The sequence below is a fragment of the Podarcis cretensis genome (assembly GCF_951804945.1).
Source record: "Podarcis cretensis genome assembly, chromosome: 8".
NCBI lineage: Eukaryota > Metazoa > Chordata > Lepidosauria > Squamata > Lacertidae > Podarcis > Podarcis cretensis.
In genome coordinates this window covers 38,568,233-38,582,452 of record NC_137177.1, presented here as the reverse complement: position 1 = coordinate 38,582,452, position 14,220 = coordinate 38,568,233, and the positions used below count along the sequence as shown (strand labels likewise).

General features: G+C 47.4%; 1 protein-coding gene across 2 annotated transcripts; it reads right to left on the bottom strand.

Annotated features, from left to right (window-relative positions):
• Positions 1 to 282: 282 nt before the first annotated feature.
• Positions 283 to 14,157, bottom strand: RFWD3 (ring finger and WD repeat domain 3). Of its 2 annotated transcripts, none has more exons than XM_079988401.1 (12): positions 12,471 to 13,402; positions 9,174 to 9,382; positions 7,931 to 8,022; positions 7,630 to 7,833; positions 6,542 to 6,633; positions 5,930 to 6,044; positions 4,622 to 4,850; positions 4,327 to 4,477; positions 3,921 to 4,097; positions 2,988 to 3,202; positions 2,163 to 2,380; positions 283 to 1,535 (listed from the first exon to the last, which is right to left on the bottom strand). In XM_079988401.1, exons 1-12 carry the CDS (start codon positions 12,767 to 12,769, stop codon positions 1,392 to 1,394), a joined length of 2,145 nt encoding a protein of 714 aa, XP_079844527.1. In that variant the 5' UTR covers positions 12,770 to 13,402; the 3' UTR covers positions 283 to 1,391. The 2 variants fall into 2 exon arrangements, 1 of the variants encoding a protein (XP_079844527.1); XR_013841890.1 differs by lacking the exon at positions 283 to 1,535 and adding an exon at positions 1,552 to 2,005 and having other exon boundaries at positions 2,075 to 2,380; positions 12,471 to 14,157.
• Between the last annotated feature and the right edge of the window lie 63 nt (positions 14,158 to 14,220).

Below are 14,220 nucleotides of genomic sequence, written 5' to 3'. Positions count from 1 at the left end.
AAACTAGGTAAGTTTCACAGTTGTTCCAAACTCTGGTAGATTAGCTTGCTACATGATTACCTTGCTACATGGAAATATCCCAATCATATATCATAATTACCACAACATATTGGATCCACTAACCCAAACTTCATGACTTATTTGGCATTTAGAGGATCCTATATTTATATCTCAAACATTGCAGTTGCTTGTGAGGCAGTGCAAGCAGCAATTTAACATTGCAATGGAGGGTTTTGCCATTTGGAGAAAGCCAGAGATATTAAACATTCTATATTCTTCCTCTTGTATATATTAAACATTCTTTATTCTTCCTGTTGCATATAAAAGTAGTATCTCACACACACAAAGCACAGTTCAATGGAAACATGTACATTTTTAGACAAATGGGCCATACAGTTAAACTTTAGAAATGTTGTTCTGTAATTCTGTATAGTAACCCATCAGTTCAGGCAGCACACAATGGTGTGATTTCTACGGGCTTCAGGTAAAGTAAAAAACCAACAACCCTAATATTGGTCTTGTAATTTGCATCACTCTCTTGATTGCTAGCCTTGGGCAAGAACGCATACATGAAATATTTGATCCTATTTTAATTTATAGCAGAAGATGAATCACCAACAGTCCCAGCAAATGGTTTTTTTCTGTCAATAGAGTTGGTAGAGTTCTGGAATTGCTTCATGTTTCAACTCCCAATGATCTGTCAGGCACAGCACTCTGCCCAGTTCTCAATGGAGGTCTATAGGAAGTCTTACAGGAGCATATTTATACCTGAAGTTACCCATTCTTCATCAGACCACAATTATATTTTCTTATTCACAATGTCTTTTAGCAGCCAATTCCCAACAGGCTTCACCGCCACCTTTTACCAAGCCCAGTCATGGTCCAGAGATATAACTTGAACAGCTCACTTCAGGCAAGGTCCCATCTTCTTTATGAGATGGGCTGAAACAGAAATTTAAGCAGTCTTCTGCCAAAGGAGTATTGCCCATGCCACAAGCCTCCAAAATCACAAGAAGAGCAGAGATCATGATCTTCATCCAAGGTCAATGGTAAATTTCCAGGAAATATAAACTGGCAGCCAATTTTTTTCTCAGAAGGGCCCCGTAATCTGCCTAGGCAGTAAAGCCAGAAAAGCACACGGTCCACAATAAGGTAAAAGTGGTTTCCTTTAAGATGAGGTGGAAACAAAAATCCACCTCATCTTAAAAAAAAGGAACAAATGTGTGGGCTGGGCATGGGAGAGAGCTGTTCTAAGGAGCAAGATTTTGCTTGTGCAGCAATGTTGGCAGGGTGCACTCAAGGCAGCTAGAATCCAGTTAGCAGCAGAGCTGGCTTGTGGGAAATTGGCTCAGTTCAGAGAGTAGCTCATTGGGGCAGCATGCAGCAGACAGTCATTGCCACTTGTAGATCTTCACCATCTTTTCTGTCAAGGTAGCCAAGAAGCTGTTGCGGTTCACCTCATAAGGGCATACATCTAACACAGGAAGGTCAGCAGGGAGTTTCTGCAGCAGGGAGCCACTCCCTGCATCCCAGAGCTGCAGGATAAACAAATAGAGTCACAGCTTATCAGGAATCCTGTTGAATAAAAATACAACTCTAGCTGTTACTAGTTGGGATGTAGCAAGGAGACCAGTTACAAAAGTATTGAACTGTTACTTTCCCCCATACATTGGCAAGCAGCCAAACATCACCACACATTTTGGGTGGATTCAGAGTGAGCAAGTGATTAGTGCTGTAATGCTGAGGACATCCCTCTTTGGCGCTCCCTGTGTACAAGGAGGAGTGGTTGCAGCCCTGGCACAGAAAACATGCATGTCCATACCCAGAGTCAAGCCTCAAGGAAAGTGAGAAGAGGGAGGACAAGAGAGCCCCATGTCCATATAATGGAAATGGCACTGTTATTGCCATGAGGAAATGCTCCAAAGAGGCAGATACAGGCTATACCAGTGTCTCAAAACAGAATTTTCACTAGAACAAGGGCTCAAGTCTTTTCTCAATGACCAACCTGGCATTAAGCTCTTTGAAACTGCATAGCCTTAAAAACATAGGAAAACAATTACTCAAGTACCCTAACCGCCACCAAAGCTTCCAGCATTTTAGACTATTAACACAGAGCCGGAAACAACGTCCTACTCCTACAACAAAGAACAAAAAAATGGTACCATGGCAGAGTTTGATGCTTCATCTCCAGCACACACAAGAATACTGCCATCATCTTCAGGACTCTGGAAGATGGCATTTTTGGTCAGGAGTTTGCACGATGGACCCGCAGTAAGAGTTTGAACTGGACGACATGAACAGATCACATCCTCAGTCCCATCAGTCAGCTGAGTAGAGGTCAGCTCCATCACCACACACCGTAAACAGTTATTGTTTCTATCTGTGGGATGAAAGTGAAGAGCTTTTCAGGGGACAGGTAGGTATCAAGGTATCATAGGAAGGTATCAAGACAAAACACTGTACTCTGGTTTAAGTGCAGCCCAGAGGCCACTGCCTGACCGCTTCACTCACCGCTCATGGCAACTACCCCATTTCCTTAGGATACTACTCACTTGCAATCCCTTCCTTGCATGTCATCCTACGGAAGCAGGAGTGCTCATACTGCACAGAAGGTCCCTCTTGGGAGCTGCAAAGTTCTAGGGAGGGATAGACTCCTGAAGTAGTTGGCACTTACCCTTCACCAGGGTGGAAATAATGCCTCCCGTAAAAGATCCATATTGTATTTGGGGATGGGAGACTGCACCCTCTGTGCCCCATCATCTTGAAAAGATTTGGGGAGACTGGGGTATAGAATAACTGGTGCAGCATTTTAGAAGCAGGCCAGAGGTATCCTCTTCTCTTTTAATGTGTGTGCAAGAGACGCCAACAACAAATATGGTAAGTGGTTTCTGTCCACAAAGTTGTAACTGTGTCCACATTTAGGGTGAAAGGAATCCCAACACTGCATAAAAATAGCCCTCCCCTGATGTCTACACATCACAACTTACTGGGTCTGAATGTTGCAAGGCAGTGCCGTGTGCTGGCCTCTGTCTGAAGGTCAATGCAACCTCCAGGCTCCAGGAGGAGGTGGTGAGGCCGGTAAGAGCCACTGGCCTTCTGTTCCCAAAAGCAGGCTCCCTCCAGTGTCCCAGATACCAGTCCACCATAGGGCAGTGAGGCAGAGGCCATTCGGGGAAGATACGATAAGGATACCACAGGGCACCTGTGAGGGACAGAGGAAAGAGCAATAACCAACAATGTCAAACCATTCCACTTTCCCTACCCATTTGCTGTTGTGAGTCTGAATGAGCATGAGTAAGGAAGGATTTCAAAGAGAACTGGAGAATCACTCTCACTTCTACATACCACTGGCCAAAAGAACTGGTGCTATGACTGAAATCCTATTAATATTTACCTCTGAGCAAGCACCACTGAACACTGCACAATTGACTTCTGAGTAAGAAACAAACTGAGCTCCATATCACCATGACTGTTCACAACCCCAGAAAAGAACAAGGTAGAAGTCAATCACTGCAAGCAACATTGCAAGTATGACAATCTCTCCAGGGCTTACCTCACCCAATGTTCATTCCTATTCCTCATCCACAGAACTGATTGAAAAATACACATTCTGAGAAGTCTTAGTGCAATGCATTAAGGACTGGAAATGGGTTCCAGACAAGTTTATCAAGCTAAACCTCTGCCATTAGGCCATTCTCAAAGGTCTTCATTCTGGGTTACAGTGGGGCGGTAACCAGCAACCAGAGTAAAAGGTAGTGTTCCTCAAATTCTGTGCCAGGAAAGATATACCAGTAACACATGGCGTGAAAATTGTAAAGTTCTACAAGCACAGATCATCCTTCATCTGCTTCAAAGTCCTCTACAGTCTTAATTCATATGTTCAAAGGACAACCTAACTGTATAAAGCAGGAAAGCGATACCTGGATTTCTGTGGAGCAAGCTCCTGGACATGAGAGCTTGTGTCCCTCAGGTCATACACCAAGACAGAGCCGTTGACCAAGCCAGCATAGACATAGTTGGTGTCATCCAGGCACCAGCTGCAGCTCCAGACAGGTCGACCAGTATTGTATGTCTGCACAACGGTGTTTGTAGTCAAGCTGAGGGAAAGTTAGCGGAGCTTTACATATCAAAGCGGTCTCCCACTGAGGACCTTGGCACTTCTGCACATGGCCCACGCTATCCAGCAGATACCCAGTTGTGGGCAGAACAGCACAGTTCAGACAAAGCTGCTCTGCAGGAGCCAGGCAATACTTCCAGAATAAGATCCTTACACAATCTCCTGGACCACAGAGAAAGGAAGCAGGCATCATAATCATCACTACTCACCTGGTAAGCTTGAGGGTATGGTCTAAAGCAGCAGATAAGAGCAAGCCATCTGCACGGTTGCTGAAAGCCAAGCCCCGGATCTGCTTGCTGTGGATGGGGACATATTGGCTGCTCTTTGAGTTGACAGCACTCATCATCTTAATTCCACAGCCTGAGACACAAAGCAAACTGATCAGCAGAAAGCCCACCTTGCTAGAGTCCAAATGCTGCAATGTCTGTCCTCTTGATTGACCAAGGCAGTGAAAAAACCATTACCATCATAAAACTTAGTGACTTGCTTCAGCAGGCAACTCACCAGGAATGAGGGTGCTTTGTGGAGATGGCTGTGACACTACAAGGCAGCTCAGTGGGTCGCAGTATGCCATAACCCGGCAGTTGCCCACCTGAGACACTAGGGTGGCCCTCTCAAAGTGGTACTTGTGCTGGCCCTGGCTGGAGGAGAGGCAGCCTGGAAAGCATGAGCGAGAGTTGCTGGGCTGCTGAGAGGAAAGGGTGTTGTGGCGAGCCATCAGGGCCTTTAATTCCTATAGAATAGAAAGCAGGAAAAATGAGGCAAAGAAAGTACGGTATGTGTGGAGCCGAGAGCACTGGATGTTTCCACAGGCAGAACAGTAGTAAAAGTCATGAACAACTTGTTCAGGGTTGTTGTTCCTTTACTGCTTTTGTATACAACTTGGCTATTTTTTGCATGTAGAGTGGTTTATAAATTCTGAAACAAAAACTTTGTCACAGAAAAGAAATACACCAAATGCAAAAGCCCTTCAAATGCCCAACCATCTCATCCCCCAGCTAAAATATAGCTGGGATATCCTACCCTTCAACTTGCCACTTTTCATTCTGCAAGGTGGTTCCTTAGCTGAGCTTGCCTTAGTTTTTTCACTATTTCCTGCAATATACAATTTCTATTCCTTCCTGTGTCTGTTTCCTCTCCATGTATTGATGTGATGAGTGTCTGGAAGATGCAGGCTGGGACAAAGAAGAGCGCTGTCTCAGAACTGTTTTGAGAGGTTGTCTCTGGGGGTATGGCAGGGGATGTCTTGTGTGGGTCCCCATTCAGATTTTTTTGTGCTCTGGAATACTGCTCTGGAAGTTTTCTGAGTTATATAAATTCACTGAGGGTATATAAATTTTACCAGATTAGAGTTTTGATTTGGAATGTTTTTGTGACTCCTTTCCCCAGATCACAAGCTTTGACATACAAACTCAAAGCAAGGAATGAAACTGGGCCAGGGTGACGACCTGGGCCCCAGATTTTGGGTGCCCAATGGCACCCACAACGTAACATTACACCATGATGTCATGTTACATCAGCAGAACGTTTCTACCAGAAATCACGTTTGGAAGCCTGGCAGGGCCTCGCACGTCGCCTCAGAGGTTGCACTGGAGCCCCACGGTGTGGATGCTAAGCACCCACAAAATGTTGTGGGTGCCGTGCCACCCAGGGCCCCCTAGAGTTGGGGCCAGTGAACTGGGGTATACTATTATCCTGTCCATCATTAGCAGAGAGTGAGAGAAAAGGCCATGAAGATAGCGCATTTCATTTTCTTGTACATGGGAAGGGAATTTAGAAGGTACTGCATGAACAGGATATGGCTAAACCTACCTGAACTTGCTGCCGAAGTTTACTGCATTCATCTGTCAAGACCTGCAGCTGGAGGCGGCTCTGTGCGGATTCCAGCTCTGCCTTCCTTCGTAGCATTTGCTCCTTCTCTAAAGAGCTGCAGGAGGAAAGTACAACAGATGCAATTAAGGAAGCTCATGAGCCAACCCATCTCTCTCCCACTGATGAGAAGAATTCGTTTTCTGTTCCATTTTCCTGCCACCCAAAAACTTTTAGAGACATAATAACAGTCTCTTGAATTTAGACAGAGACATTTAAATAGTAATACTTCAATTTCAGAATAACCATGAGAGATTCAATAGAAAATGCATCTCATTTTATCTTAAATATATATACCAGTAAAAAAAAAAGTTATAGAAGCAGGCATATATCTTCACAGGGACATCCAAACACTGTACCTATCATACCTACCTAATACAAGTGTAACAAAGCAAGGCCTTGAACTAAAGCCTGGGGTTAGGACACAAGTATCTTCTCCAATCACACAGATGCTCATGTGACTCAGCTGAGGCATAGTGACAGTTTGCCAAGACAGGTGTTTATGCCAGGTACTGCTACCCTCAAACTTATAGGAGGAAAGTTGTGAGTATATACCTTTTCATGTGTTCCTGTTCACTGGTGTCCAGCGCTTTCAGGGTACGAGCATAAAGGACTACTATATCCGAGCGCTTGGCTTTCTTATTACACTAAAAAATGAAAAAATGTGAACATAAGCCAATTTATTGGTTATGAAGGACATTTACTGTGCTGCTATTAATTTTTCATGACTGATACTGCTTTTCAAATAGATCTCTTTGCAAAAGCAGGGATGAATGTACAGTGTTGGCTTGCTGAGAGACTCCCCTTATCTCAAGTAATTCTCCAGAACAATTAGTGGGACTCCCCCAAACATGCAAAAGTGACCTGCTCAACATCATGCCCAAGCATCTCTTCTCAAAGTTTCCTTGTGCCGACAGGTAGTCTTGTTGACCTGACTGATCCCAGGCAAAATCCTGAACTTAGCCAACAAAGCAAAGACAACAACTTAAAAAGGTAAACAGCACCTTACTACCCCCCCCTCCAAAAATCCATCGTCTCAGGTGGAAGTTCTACCACTGCTCTGTCACCAAATATGATGTACAGCAGCTGCTGCCAACTTGGTGTCCTCCAGAAGTTTTGGATTACATAACTTCATTCAGACTTAACCAGCACATCTGTGCTAGCTGGCACTGATAGGGGATTTGCAGTCCAAAACATATGGAGGGCACCAAGTTGGCAAATGCTGATAAAAATACTCTCCTCACAGGAAGAGTTTGACCAAAGGGAAGGACAACTTGTTGCAACTCCTAGAGCCCAGATTTGAGGAGTCCTGCTGTGCTCAACGCTGGCTAAAGTGCTGTGCCACTAAAGTGTTTGAGTGCCAAAACAAGGAAGAAGGCATCCAAAAAATGGAACACAGCTCAGGGGAGTGCAAAGAAAAACACAAGAAGGTCTACAGAAGGCAAGCCAAAAGAGGAAGAGCTTACAGGAAGATGGCATGGAAAGTAATGCAGAAAGGGAGAATTGAAAACAGGAAAATAATGTGGAGAGAACTGTTGCCCACAAATTTTACCAAGGACAGGAAAAGAATAAATGGGTTTCAGAGAGGAAGATTTAGGTTACGCATCAGACAGAGGAAACAAAATACCCTTCCAAGCTTTTACCTGTGGGCATTTGCCCACTTGTCCCTTCAGCCACCTCTCAATGCAGCTATAGCCAAAGAGATGCCCACACCGCAGTGCAGAAAGACGGTGCTCCCCAGCATTTGTCCACTCTTCAAAGCAGATGGCACAGGTATCTCCACTCTCCTCTTCCTCACCCAGAGGAGCCAGAGGAGCAGCTAGGTGAGTTCTCTTTAAGGGAGTTGTCTGAAACAAGAGAACATGGAAAAGGTCAAGCAAATGCAATATTGGTTTATCTTAATTGGCTGCACACCCTCCACAGCACACACCAAATCAGTCGTACCTTCTTCTGGAGGGCAGTGGCACCTCTAGCATCAGGATGCTCTGGCCCAACAGAATCCCCTCCAGGAGGCTCCATTTGGGTTGCATCAGAAACTGCAGGGGAGAAACAAAGGAATAATTAATATAGGAAGAGATGGGGACAGGTTGTAATTAGTGCCACATAAACAAAAACTCAGTAACAAATTGTTAGCATTTAAAAGGGAAGTTCAAAGTGACTGAACACAAAGCCACTGCTGTCTAAGAAAAAAAGAGAAAAGAGAGCAGCTTTTTCACCAAGATAATCCTTCAAACTATGTTAACAGGAGGCAATTTAAAAAAAAAAAAAAACTTGTAAGAAAATAGTAAAATAACTCAGCCAGCAAGACACCCTCTGCAAATTCCAATGGTGGCTTCCCAGCACAACCCCCCTTCCACCTATGTTCCAACTGGCTTGCTTCAACCTTCCTTTCTTCCCTCATTTCCCAAGATGCCCCACCTTTGTTCCTGCATTTTTACTATCCTCATCTGCTCTTTTTAAATAACCTCCAAACTTCTCTTGCTGTTCAGAAAAGGGAGTACAATGCACAAATAAAATGTATATGGTACCTGAATCTCCCCTATAAACCCCTTCTCAAAATTCCTCTGTGAAACCCTTTTTGTGTATGTGTGAAATAAAATAATAATAAGCATGCCTATTTGCATAACAGAACCTCAGTTTGACATTTAACAAGGTTTATACAAAGAAAACAGCTTTCAATTATTCAAAGACAGCAGGATACAGTGGCAAAGTCTGGCCTTGGTTCAAGTCTCTGCAGTCATGAAATAAACGGTATGGTCAGGCCCAAGTCATCATCTCCCAACCTAGCCTACCTCTCAGAGTTGTTATGAAAATTCAATTGTCATACCCTTTGAAGTAAGCTGCCCTAAGCAGAAGGTAATGAATACAGTCATAGCTCGGGTTGCAAACGTGATCCGTGCGGGAGGCACATTCGCAACCTTCAGCGTACACACGCGCATGACGTGATTCGGCACTTCTGCGCATGACATCATTTTGTGCTTCTGTGCATGCGCAAGTGCCGAAACCCAGAAGTAACCCGTTCTGGTACTTCCGGGTTTGGTGTGGTCCGCAACCCAAAAACGCACAACCCGCAGCGTTCACAATCCGAGGTATGACTGTAAACAACTAGATGGTTGTGGTCAAAGGTAGGCAATGCATCACGAGCCATTTCTGAAGTTTTAGGCCCCTTTAAAGAACCAATACAAACCTCCCAAGTTGGCTGGCCCAGGTGCCTCCTCAAGGGCACCCACTGTCTCCTCTTCCTCCTCAGTGGAGCTGCTGCTGCTGTTACTCTCAGAATCACTTAGAACCACAGTTTCATCTGAGCTGTTCCCACTGTGACCTGCTAGGATGTGTGATGCTGCTGTCGCTTGTGTCCTGTTGATCTGGAAATAACTGTCTAATGGTGCTGTGGACCTGAACATCCAAAGCATAAATTTCCATTAGAAAATGTAAGATGGAAAGAAGAATATGACCCACCCATTTCCAAGCCACAAAGTTCAATAATTTACACACCTCTCTCTCCTCCTCTGCCTCAGAAGCCACAACTTTTCATTAGATTCTAAACCAACTTTTCATAATGTGCTACCTTCCATCAACATGAACATTGCTCTGTAAGTTCAACTCTGTAGCCAAGTGTAGCTCAACAAATTCCTACAACAAATGCTCATCCTTGTACCCAATTCTGTGAAGTGCATCTTCTCTCCCTCAAGTATCTCCCATCCCAGCAGGTCCTTGTACAAAATGGGTATTTGGGCTTGCTTCCCCATCCCTTTCTTTTTGGTGCGAAGTCTTTAGATGGTAAATTCTGAGGGCAGGGGCTGGAGTTTTGTTTTTTTAACTTAAAGTTACTGTCAGGGGCTCAGGAGCAGAGGCACAGGGGAGAGAGGAAGAGGAGAGCGAAGGGGAACAATCCAAGGGCAGCGTAGGAGAGTATGACAGTGAGACGAGAGATTCCATGAGCTTCTCCAGCGATTCGGAAGATTCCCAGAAGGGGGCACCGATGGCCAGGGCAAGGGGGGTCCCGGGAGGGATGCACCAGAAGCTAGGGGCCAGCAGCGACTCTCAGGGCAGCAGCTGGAGATCGGGACCAGTTTCCCCACCAGAGCGTAGCGGGGGGGAAGAGTCCCATGTGTCAGGGCAGGCTTCCCCTCCAGTGGGGAGGGAAGATGAGTCAGGGCTGACCACGCCCCTATCGCTGAGTGAGGGAACGGAGGGGAAGTCAGATCCAGCTAGCCCCCCCGAAGGGGGAAGCAGTGACAGGAGCAGTGTAACGGTCAGGAGGAAGGTGGCCGGGTGAGCGCGCGCGCCAAGTTCAAATGTACAGGCGCGCGGGACAGCAGGGGGCTCGGATTGGGAGCCAGGTCCTAAAGCACGCCGGAGGCAGGGGGAAGAATCCGGGGACTCTTCAGCATCAGAAGAGTCCAGAAAGGGCAACACCCCGGCGGGCAGATGGACCCAGAGGAGGAAAGAACAACGGAAGAGGTGGAGTAAGGCTAGAGTCTTAAACTGGTGTCTAGGGGGCGGAGACTCAGACGGAGCTTCGGCGGTCTAGGGTCTAAGACGAGGGGCTGCACGCTACGGCTTTGAAATGGAAACTGAACTTTAATAAAGACTTTTGCACATAACGACGACCTGGCGTTGGTCCTCTGTGAGCTGGGACCTTGGGGCAGCTCTGACAGTTACTCTGAGAGCTGGGTAGAGAACACATGAAACAAGCAAATTACTCTGCAGGCAAAACACAAGCTCCACCACCAAACTAAAGCCCCACGCCTATCACATGAGTTTATCTAGAAGCCAGCTTACAAATATCAGCTGCCTCCAGGATCTGCTTCCCTCATGATCCCCCCCAACAGGAACCTCCTTGGAAGATCAACCCTCCCACTGACAGATGCTCACCTCACACACCCCCAAGATCCACCTCTCGCATACACTCTGTTAGGGACCAACTTTGCAGGATCTGACTCCCACTCCAACAGGCCCCCATCTGAAGTATCCATTCCTCACAGACAGTAGCTTCCCTTCACAAACACTCAATATCCCTTTCCCTGGGTCTGAGAAGCCCCCTTCCCCCACTGCAACATTGACCCCAATAGGAGCCAACAATGTGTACCAAGGATTCAACCCCACCTGGTACCTCCTTTCTAAACCTTTCTGAAGCCTACTTATTTTATATAACTGCACCATAGCAGGAGGACTCAAGGAAGCCAGTGTGGTTAGAGTGTTGGACTAAGACCTGGGAGATCAAGGTTCAAATCCCCACTCAGTCATGAAGCTCACTGGGTGACCTTGGGCCAGTCACAGCCTCTTAACCTACCTCACAGGGTCACTGTAGGAGAGGGGTGAACCATGTACTCCTTGGAGAAAAGGATGGGATATAAATGCAATAAGCAAGCTCTTCTGCTGAGCTACTGCTAAAGAAAGCTGTTGAAGCCAGCCAGATGAAGATATTAGTCGCCAACCTGGCATCCACGTGGTTGCAATTGGACCCACGCCAGTAGCAAAACGCCCCTGGGTAATTTCTATCACAACAATACACATGCTCTACCATGGGCATAGCCAGGTGCGGTGCAGGGGGCAGCTGTCCCCCCACTACATCAAGTAAATAAATAGAAATGCTTAACTGACCATTTGTACTGCAGGTAACTCTATTCTGCCCCCCTAACAAAAAGACACCCCCCCCTCAAAAAAATCCTGCCTATGCCTATTTGCTCTGCTACTACACTATGACAGTGGTGTAGCCCATTCCCCTTCAGGAACACAGGGAGAAAAATGTGAGGGTCCTCTTGTTTACAAATACCAGCTGCATTCAGCATGTGCTCCACCAGACACCACCTTCACATATCCTCGCAGAACCCATCTGCTGCTCCAAGGACCAACCCTGCAGGCTCCATGCCGCCACCCCCATTCTGACATGTGTTCCCCCAGGATCTCTACTCCCCCACTGTGACAGACACTCCTTCACGCACACACCCTATGATCCATCCCCTGGCTCTGAGATGCTCCTTCTATGACCATCACACACTCACACACTTCCTTCCCTCGCTTAGCAACCCTCCTTGCTCTGACAGGTACCCCCTCCACTCATCCACATACCCACACGCATGACCCACAGGTACCTCCACCACCCCACCCCGCAAGATTCACAAAATCCACAACCCCTGCGAAAGGCCCCCCTTCACCCACCCCAGAATCCACTCCCTGGCTCCCGAGGACCCGCCTCCTCCTCCTCCTCCTCCGTCTCCTCCTCCGTTCTGACAGCCACCTGCGCCCGAGAAGCCTAACAGCCTTGCTTCCCCAGGGTAGGGAACGCGAAAGGCCTCTTGTTTACAAACCCCAGCTGCCTCGCTCCGACAGGCACCTTCTCCCTCCTCCGCGGGGCCCACCACGCTCAGCCCCGTTTCCGAGGGGCTCCCCTCGCCCAGCCCTTCGTACTCTCTCAGGCCCCATGGTCACTCTGAGAAGCTCCCCACAGGATCCGAGCCCTTCCCCCGCCCTTCCTCACCTGGCTCGGGAGGCCCGTTGGGAGGAGGAGGCGGCGGCGGCGGCTGAGGCGGCGCGCGGTCCCTGCTGCTGCCGAGGCGGGTTCCTCCTGGCTCGAGGCGGCGGCGGCCTCCGCGACTCGCGCTCCCCAACGAAGGCGCCCCATGAAGAGCGAGAAGCCGCCGGCCGAGGCGCCCCGGACGTCGAGGCGTCCCCGTCTGCCGCGGCCGGTTCCTGAAGGCGGCTTGGGGCGGCGGCTGGCGACTCGGGCTCCTCGGCCACCGGCGCGAAGTCCACGTCCATCGCTTCCTGGTGGGACATGTCCTCCCCTCAGAGGGGAGGGAAGGGACCCAGGAGTCCGGGCCTGACTCTCCCTCAACTGCAGTCGCTCGAGCGCCCCGCCGCTGCTCCGCCTCCAGCTCCCGCGGCCCCTATTGGTTGCTCGTTCAGCCGCGAAAGGCCGAGCGCGAAAGCAGGCTTCGGCTCCTATTGGGACAGAGCGGAGCGTACGTCGCATTTCCATAGGGCTATACGTCTGTCAAGGAGAGGGTGGGAAACGCTTCTGAAGGGCCCCGCCCTCTGCGAGCGGAAGGGAAAAGTTGAGGTCGCAATTGGCAAGGCGCATGCGCAGAAAGGGTTCAAAGACTGACAACTGCAATAGCCATAGGTGCGGCGGGACTTCCGGTTTTTGACCCGAAGCATCAAGTGACAGCTCTTCACAGCATAGAATGGGAAAAATGCAGAATTTTACCATAGTTCACCGCAGTGCATTGTACTGTAGAAGCAAAGATAAATGTCGGCCCTTCTTCTGGCTCAGATCTTAATGCCACAAACCCACACTAGAAGTAACATGAGAAAAGGGAACGGAAGGGTATTATCTGTTCAGAACCAAGCTGAACCTGTCACGTTCCCGATCTATTATAGCCTGTACCAGCAAGGCTAACGTCTCCCCCCACCCACCCACCACAATTACTTGATTCATGGTCCAGCGAGACATGAAACCGGTCCTTGAGATTTTAAAGCAAAAATGGGGTCCAGCTGAAGCATGTGAGCAACCCAACAATTGAAAACCTGCAAAATATTGGGTCAATATTACCATATGGAGAAGGAAGGGGTCTTCTCAGATGAGTGTGTGCTATAACATCTTTATTCCATTTTGTACCTTTGTTTATTTCTGTTTGCTATTCTGTTTACCTTGCTAAGTTTGAAGCTGACAGGACATGACTTTAGTGATAAATAGCTAACCAATTATCTTGCATGCTTCTTGAATCATGACTTTCCCTCTGGAAGAACATTCCGTTGTCTGCAGAACTCCCATTTTTTCCTACAGAAGATGATAATCAAACTTGGCTGGTAGCATAGATTAGTGTGCTGGTCTTTAGATTAAGTGTTAAGATTTCAGGGTACTTACTCATACATTCCAGGACATGTTTAAGGTAAGGAATAGTACCAGAATCACTACATTTCATAATGGGGTTTTTTTATATCAAGTTATGCCCACTACATTGATGCCATGATCTCCAGAAATAAACCAAAGAAAAAGTTCAGATTGGCACCCATCATTGCAGCAACTCCATCAGAGCATTGGGCTCTATCCATACCAGTGCTACTGTATCTATTTTATTTTTATTGTTGTCGCTTATGCCAAAAATAGGTTGGGGGGGGGGAGTAGCAGAAAAAATTGCATGGGAGGCCAGCTCAAGGTCAACCGCCCCCAACTCGTTTTAGTCTTTTCTCATAGGACATTATTTTGATTTCCCTCTTACGTGCTC

Excerpts from the sequence above, each read along its gene's own strand:
- RFWD3 (XM_079988401.1), bottom strand. The coding sequence starts at position 12,769 with ATGTCCCACCAGGAAGCGATGGACGTGGACTTCGCGCCGGTGGCCGAG. Across the intron at positions 9,383-12,470 it reads CAACGGGCCTCCCGAGCCAG|GTCCACAGCACCATTAGACA; the intron begins GTGAGGAAGGGC and ends TTGGATGTTCAG. Across the intron at positions 3,203-3,920 it reads CTTGCTCCACAGAAATCCAG|GTGCCCTGTGGTATCCTTAT; the intron begins GTATCGCTTTCC and ends TGTCCCTCACAG.